Source organism: Priapulus caudatus, unplaced genomic scaffold (genome assembly GCF_000485595.1).
Source record: "Priapulus caudatus unplaced genomic scaffold, Priapulus_caudatus-5.0.1 Scaffold46, whole genome shotgun sequence".
Lineage (NCBI taxonomy): Eukaryota > Metazoa > Priapulida > Priapulimorpha > Priapulimorphida > Priapulidae > Priapulus > Priapulus caudatus.
In genome coordinates, this window is record NW_014577107.1 from 615,609 (window position 1) to 624,101 (window position 8,493).

At 48.2% G+C, this 8,493-nt stretch overlaps 1 protein-coding gene across 4 annotated transcripts in view; it reads left to right on the forward strand.

Annotated features, from left to right (window-relative positions):
• Positions 1 to 8,493, forward strand: part of LOC106820772 — a 141,761-nt gene that overhangs the window by 57,559 nt on the left and 75,709 nt on the right. The window contains exon 1 of one of the 4 annotated variants that reach the window (XM_014825338.1): positions 2,704 to 2,824. The exons of the other annotated variants lie outside the window; for them this stretch is intronic. Within the exon in view, the coding sequence (XP_014680824.1) occupies positions 2,776 to 2,824 (49 nt within the window). The 5' untranslated portion in view covers positions 2,704 to 2,775. Of the gene's footprint in view, positions 1 to 2,703; positions 2,825 to 8,493 lie in introns of those variants that run through there. 4 annotated transcript variants of the gene reach the window in all.

Consider the following 8,493-nt stretch of genomic DNA (forward strand, 5'->3'; position numbering starts at 1 on the left):
GGGAGCGGGTGCGAATGTTTCCTCGGATGGCAATGAGGGAAGGTGGTGAAATATGAAGGGGGAGCTGGTGTGAATGTTTCCTCGGATGGCAATGAGGGAAGGTGGTGAAATATGAAGGGGGAGCGGGTGCGAATGTTTCCTCGGATGGCAATGAGGGAAGGTGGTGAAATATGAAGGGGGAGCGGGTGCGAATGTTTCCTCGGATGTCAATGAGGGAAGGTGGTGAAATATGAAGGGGGAGCGGGTGCGAATGTTTCCTCGGATGTCAATGATGGAAGGTGACGAAATATGAAGGGGGAGCGGGTGCGAATGTTTCCTCGGATGTCAATGAGGGAAGGTGGTGAAATTGTAAGGGGGAGCGGGTGCGAATGTTTCCTCGGGTGTCAATGAGGGAAGGTGACGAAATCCGCACAGCGAAACCGAGAGCGAGTGAATTGGTTTATGAGTTGAAATAAAGTTCACACTCGGTCGCGGCAGGTTTGGAAATGAATCTTCGCGTAAAAAAACAATGTCTTCTGCGACTAATTAAAACTGGCTTTTTAACTCGTTTTTTTTTGCTCATTATATTCTTATGCGGTGTTTGAACGTATAGCGGTTCTTTTGCGTTTATGAGAAACTCGAAACCCTATTCATCGCTCCAAATTTCTTGTTTAATTTGCTCGTTTCAGAAACACCCACCTGGCAGCTGCTATATATATATATATATGCGCGCGTGTGTGTGTGTGTGTGTGTGTGTGTGTGTGTGTGTGTGTGTGTGTGTGTGTGTGTGTGTGTGTGTGTGTGTGTGTGTGTGTGTGTGTGTGTGTGTGTGTCTTGTGTGCTGTGTCTTGTGTCTAGTGCTCTGGGTGTCTGTGTGGCTGTGTGCTGTGTCTGTGTCTGGTGTCTGTGTCTGGTGTCTGTGTAGCTGTGTCTGTGTCTGGTGTGTGTGTGTGTGTGGTGTGTGTGGTGTGTGTGTGTGTGTGTGTGTCGTGCGTGCAGTGCGCGTCGGCGCGCGCGCGCGTGTGTATATATATATTTTCTTATTATATATTTATATATTTTTTCATTCATTTACGCATCCATCTCGTCCTCTCCTCATTTCTGGGGTTGGATGCTTGCAGACCGCTGGCACTCGCCCTTGTTGAATCATTTTTGCGTGCGTCCTGTCTGTTTGCGTTCTGTTCGTATGTGCATTGCGCGACTGGGCGTTGTGAGTACAAACACAGGCGTTCATAATTCCTTTCTCATCACTCCGCGCATCACGTATATAGAACAATAGCTGCCTGTCAACGCGCAGTGTGCGGTAGCCCCGTGTGACGAGCCAGCTGTGTCATCGAGCGACATCGGTTACAAGTGACCAGTACCAGATGGCAACGGAACACCTGCGAAGGATTGTCGCACGAGTCGGGGTTTCCATTGTCCTGCCTTGTCACCGTCGATGCGTGTATGTCACGCAATTCTGACACGGGTTCACTTAGAGAGGTGCATTCGAGCGACACCCGACAGAGCGAACTCGTATATCCCGTGTCGCGTTGACGAGTGCTCATATAGCGGTGCTAATTGTTTTGATGCGCGTGGAACGAGAGAACCGAGTGTTTGCGATGCGTGGGCGCTGGTCTATGGCTAATCTGCACGCTTAACCATCAACCCCCCCCNGTGTGTGTGTGTGTGTGCGTGCGCGTGCATGTGTGTGCGTGCGTGCGTGCGTGTGTGTGCGCGTGTTTATATATAATATTATATATATTGGTTTCGCTGGTGTCTGTGTCGCTGGCAAAAGATGCCTGCATGCATTGGTTCAGTTATATCTATCACTCCCAGCTAGCCTATGAACTTCCTAACCTATTCCTAAAAATCCTCCCACGGTCAGTCATCACTACGAGCCAGCCCATGGATCAGTTGTGGTCGCTCTCGCTTGACAGTGCTGTTTGTCACGTATAGTTCAGCTGCGTGTGCCGCTGTCGTCATTAGTCGTCATGCAATTTGCTTAATCGCACATGTCACGAAAATGGCACATGATTACCAGTCATCAAATCCCGCTCTTCTCTTACGTTCATGTTTTGGTATGAGGTAGTATTTAGTAGTATTTAGCTCGGCCTGTTTCGTGTCGATGTGTTTTTCGGTTTACATCTACCTGAAGGTTGCGTGTAGGTTTTCTCTGCTTGACTTAAAGGTCAAGACACACTGTAGCGACAACAACCAGCCGTCCGTTCAGCATGCAGTCTCAGGGACCTGCCCTAGCTACATTGCAGACAATCACGAATCATGGTGTTATATCAAAATTCGTCTTTTTCGCTGCACAGTGGCGGACATTTTGAGTTAGTAAACCCGAGACTGTTGAATGTTGCATGGGGTCACCATTGATCTCAAGGTTCTGTTGTAAGAATAGCCAAATGGTTTCTTTTAGCTGGAGAGCCTTGCAGACAAAATATCCTAGATCTTATAAAACCTAATTTCCCGGATCACATATAAAAGTCTGTTCGACGGATGCTATTACAATCCAAAGACAGCTGAACAGTCTAATTTTCGTTTCGTTAAATGTTTTTGACACGCGCCGATGAAAACATTATCTACGGCTGTGATTGGCTATTCATTCAATGTCGCGCGACTGTGTCGCCGGACGTTACCGTGTACGTATGCAACAGCTCATTAACAACAATGGTTACTCATTTTCTAAAATGTCAATTTCGAACGCTACGGTTGGTCGTTGTTGCTGCAGGGTGTCCTAACCTCCACTCGCGCACGTGTACTCTCCACGGACGTTTTAATCATGGATATGCGCGCAGGATACGTAATATAATGCGCCCGCTGAAATTTTACGCTCATGGAAAGCGAAATGCTATGGGAGGTAATTCGCTGTTATAACGTTTATGCGAGTTTTATGCTGTTGTGTTTTATTGCCTGGAGGTAGTGCTACTACGCAAGCATCCATAACCAGCTAGCGTTCATTGCGTATATATACGCGCAACGCGGTGTGCCGTGGGTAACCGGATGCATTTAAGAAGCTATCCAATGATAAGCGTAATAGATGGAACCCGGTGACCGGGGAAAGGATATCACGTCAACGTGAGCTGCGGGAACTCTATCTGGCTGTGGCCTCATGTTTGTAGCTATCTCGAACCTGCGTCAATTTCGTGGATGGCGGGTCGTGGCGAAGTCAACATTTGTGTGCAGGGACGCTGCGGCGGATTGCAATGATAACTAGACGAAGAGTGCATACCTCCGCCAACGACATACGCCATACGCCATACGACTCGCGAACACACGAATAAGCCACGATATACGCCAGCGTACTGACATCATGTACACGCTGGCTTGCTGGCTTGCTGCTCGCTCGCTCGTAGCAGCCGCTCGTTGCTGCTGCTCGCTCACATGTACACGCTCGCTGTCTTGCTGCCACTCGCTCGTAGCAGCCGCTCGTTGCTGCTGCTCGCTCACATGTACACGCTCGCTGGCTCGCTGCGCTAGCTGACGCGCTAATATCGATCGCGCGAACACACGAACACACTAACACACGAACACACGCACACGAGACTGAAAACATAACCTCCTCCAACTCCGTTGGGCAGAGGTAAAAAGCACGTTGCTGTACTGTGCTGAAAAGTAATGATTAAAAATAGCATCAATATGTAATGGCGGCCCTCGGTAAGCAGGTGTTCTTTTATCCTGCCTCCGTGAATATTTTATAAGTTAGTGTCAATATAATCGTGTCGTGTCACATAGATACACAATGCATTCATCGGGTCACTGACACTATTTTAAAACCGGGATGGCTTCAATCTCTCGTGTAGGAAGCTGAAGGCCTTGCATCAGTCTAGGAACCTGAATTCCTGAAAACCATGCAGGACCCTGGGTGAAAACCATGCAGAAACCTACATGTTACAACCCATGTAGGTTGTACAGGGATGGAGGGAGGGAGGGAGAGAGGGAGAGAGAGAGAGTGAGGGAGGAGAGAGAGAGAGCGGAGAGAGGGAGGAGAGAGGGAGAGGAGGGAGGAGAGAGGAGAGAGGAGAGAGGAGGAGAGAGGTGTAGATGATTTGCCTGTAAATAGCCTTGGGCTGGTAGAGCATTTATAGTTACCATGTTAGTTTATAACCAGGTTGCGTGTGCGAGAGACAACGGTGTTTAGGCTTAGGCCCCTGGTTCCCACCGGGGTACTTAGTATCACATGGGGGTACAGCGAACACCACAGGGTACTGGAACGCCTCTTGTACAATTTAACAAAAGTAGTGCTATATAATAATCAGCGGGTGATTTCAGCGCATCTCTATCGACAGTGCTAACAAGTCATGGTTTTTTGTCGATGTTCTATCCCTAGTCTGCTGAAAAATCGTGTAAAGCGTCCAAACATGTTTAAACCGGCAAGAGTTACCACAGCACTTGAAAACGTTTCAAATAAAAATATAATGCTAATAAATCCGAAATTTATTTACTAACAAATTTTAATGTTTCTATACTCCTCTTTCACCTATGTATTGCCGACAGTTGCCTGTAAATTCCGTTCAAATCCTCTAATATTGCTAACAGAGACCTGGCGCGGCCATTGCCTCGCGGCTGCACTGTGCACAACTTACACTTATTGAAACGCTTCAAGTGCTGTGGAGCTTTTACGGGCGGATCAGCGGGAGTCGTCCAAGTGAGCGATCGACGCCGATGATTGCGTCACGCCGCACACGCAGACGATTCTATCGGGTAACACGTACGTGCTAGCCCGCCAGGAAACCCCCTGTTAGACAGCCTGTTAGACCTCGCTTCCCGCGCCGCATTAACGTCTTAAATAATTCAAAAGAAATGTTAATGAACGGCGCGATATCTCGTGTACCAATCTCTCTTTTTTTTCGGACGGTGGTTGGGGTGTAAATGACACCTCATGTAAAACATCTCGATAAGCCTTGCCTCTTAAGGTGCTGGCGCGTAGTCAAAAAATCGTATGATTGTGCGTTCGAGTGTGACCACCAAGCAGGGAGTGAATTGCGTCCGTGCGTGAACTGAAAAGAGAGAGGGGTAGAGAGAGAGAGAGAGAGAAGAGAGAGAGAGAGAGAGAGAGAAGATGAGAGAGAAGAGCGAGAAGAGAGCGCGCAGCGAGAGAGACAGGGAGAGCGAGAGTAGAGCGAGAGTGAGAGGTGAGAGAAAGAGAGCGAGAGAGAGAGATGGAGAGAGAGAGAGAGAGAGAGAGAGAGAGAGAGAGAGAAGAGACAGGCAGAGCGAGAGGCAAGCGAGAGGCAGAGCGAGAGTGATGCCGCCAGTCACAAATATCACGACGCACGGCCCGCGCGCGAAATTTTTTTTTCCCAAACGATATAACATAGAAGGATTTAGGCGCCTTCTGATTGTTCTGATTGGTTCATCCTGCTTCTGATTGGTTCAAACACAGGGCGTGCACACATGTGTTTGCTTAATTTAGCATATGTCATGTACTTTTTTCTTATAATAGTCTGTGTGCCGTGGTGGATAGAAACACCGGTCGTTACTTTGAAGGTCGTTGTTCGAATCCCCGTTTGGTTTTTAATTATTTTTTTGTTTCTGTATTTTTTTATCTTTATCCATTTAACTATTGCTTTCTCCCCATTAACGGAAATATTTGGCATGATTGATTTACCACAATTAAATATTTTAATGAAAAACTTTTTTTTAATAATTTAATCTCATTTATTACTGTTAATTAAATTTAATAGGGTTAGGGTAGGTTAATTAAGGGTTAGGGTTATGGTTAGGGTTAGGGTTTAGGTTATATTGCAAATAATTGCAATTATAGTGATATTATATGTTATATTAATGAGAAAAGATACGTTTTCATGGTAAATACATCAGAAAACGTACTTATCTAGCGTCCCATAACCCTTGTTTATGTTCAGCCCTCATTTAAACCCTCTGTCCTATAACCGGCGTTTGTTCTCTGTCAAAAGCAAACAAATCGAAGCAGCCAATCAGAAGGCGCAAATTCTTCGCTATATATACTCGTTTGGAAAATAAATTTCGCGGTACCCGCGCACTGCAATAATCAGCAATTTTGGCCAATCCGATGCCGTTCGCTGGGTGTCGTCAGCATCGTTACTCGTTCGCGAGCGCGCTGGACCAACCGTATCATTCGTTTGTCCCATTTCGCTCGTGCGCGGCGTGTGCGTCGGATTTTTGAGGCATGTTCAAAATTGTGCGCGAGCTCAACCGCATGAAGGTACAACTCCAGAAGGAACGCCAGACACGCGTCAGAGCGCGCTGGGATCAATCGCCAGACTCCAACGCGGAGCACGACGCCGGTATCGTTTATGCTCGTCGGCTGAGGTGTAGCAACACCTAGCGCACACCTATCGCACCCCTAGCGTGCTTGTAACTCATGTCTCGCGAGAACATGCAGCGAATATGTGCGCTGAACGCGTGCTGAACGACGTCTGTTGCGCGCCTCAGCGTCTTCTAGCGTGTTCCTAGGCGTGTACGTAAGCGTTAGCCCATGCATGGGGTATTAAACGGGTCCGCCGCACCCCTCATCATCACTCTCCTCGACCCTCATGGTGAATACAGAGGATTCCTGCTGCAATCGTGTCTAAAGAAGCCACCTAAGAAGATGAGGATCCGGCGACAGCTGCGAAATCCCAATACGAAATCGCGGTTCTCCCAACATCAGCAGAACCTCATGGAACTGCACTTCACCAAGTCCTGTCATCAGAGAAGGAGACAAGAGAAGAGGTCAACGTAGGTCCTGGGTCCGACCGTGGATCGGTAGCGTACGACAGTTTTGGGCCTGTATGACCAGCTACTTGTTGAACTCCGTAATCGAAGTACCAGGCAGACTTTCAGAACTTTATGCGGATGCCTCGCCCGAGATGTTTCGACGGACTGCTAAACCAGAGTGGGTTCCGAGATCACCAAGCAGAATACAAATACAGAAAGGCCCTGGACCCTGGCCTGAAGCTTGCCCTCACTCTGCGGCATCTTTGCCTCTGGCCAAATATCACTTAATGTCCAATGGGTGGAGGGTGCCTCACAACACCATATCCCTGCTCATGCCCAGAAGTGACCTGTGCTTGGCTGTGCGTTGGCATGTGCGTTGGCTGTGCGCTGGCTGTGCGTTGATATGCGGCGGTGCAATGCTCGTGGCACGCGCGTGACCATTCGTTCCGTGCGCTAGCTACACGCTGTGCATTCGTTGGATTTTTTAACATGTTGGGCGCACAAAAAGTTGGGCGCACACGACGCATCTGATCTATTTTCCATTCTTGATTAATTTCAGTGCGCGGGCGCGTGCGTCGTGTAGTGTGACTGGGCATAGAGTGAGATAAGCAGCAGCAGCAGCAGCAGTAGCAGCAGCAGCAGCAGCAGCAGCAGCAGTAGCAGTAGCAGCAGCAGCAGCAGCAGCAGCAGCAGCAGCATCAGCAGCAGTAGTAGCAGCAGTAGCAGCAGCAGCAGCAGCAGCAGTAGGTAGGTGGCGTCTGTACCGGTGCGTCTATGTTGTCGCGCGCGCGTGTTGCAGATATGCTCGACTATATAGGTGTCGTGATGCGGACCCCCGTCATGCGAACGTGTGCCAGCGTCCGTATGCAAGGTAACCCGATTTTTCTGCATGTTTTCTGTCGGAAACATGCTCCCTTACGTGCCACAAAAATGTGCTTACTGGCGATAGGAGAAAGGAGCCGTCCGCAATATGCTGGCATGCTTGCTGCCAGACAATGTTCACCGAATCGTTGGTAAATACGGTAGCATGACTGTTAGACAGCCTGGTGCATAGACGGACGAATTCCTCATATACGCGCCGAGTAGACAGAAAGGTCTGCTACTATAAAAGTGCGATAACAATCGCATCGCATCTATACTCGCCGTGTAGATAATGTCGTCACGTGTATTTCCCATCCTGTTTACTGGGGGCAAGTGATCCCTATAATGATGAAAAGAAGCCATGCAGCTTAATCCGCTTGCACTCAATGCTGCGATATCGTGCGCGCTTTCTCAAGAAACGACTAGATACACGTATCTTCCGGAACACCTTTTGAAAGTCGTCAGCCTTGACTGGACGCGCTTATCTGAGATATTTGCTAAATATGTGCGCTTCCGCCTAAAGCCAATAAGCTTTATTCGGGGAATTGCACATCGCTGCATCAGTAATAATATTGCGTGTTGTTAGCGCTGTGTTGGCAAGGTACATGCTGTAACATGTGATCAAGAGCGTATACGCTCTTACGCTTCTTTATACGCTCTTGATGTGATATACAGATGTGTACATACATTAGTAATTACCTCCGCCAGGGGCATGGCGGGGGTTATGTTTTCACCGGCGAGTTTTTGAGTGTTGGTTTGTGTGTTTGGTTTGTGTGTTACCATGCACGTTTCAGTTCACTTCCGCTAGGTGCGCTGGCTGTAGACTTACAAACACGCAACCACAGGCTAAGGAGCAACCACAGTCCTCCCCCACCTGCACGCTCGCACTAATACTTAATTAATTAATTAATTAATAAAAAATTTCACATTGAGAGAATTCAGCTGCCTTGGCGGAGGTCTGTGCTGTCCGAGTGCTCTAGTTGTAGA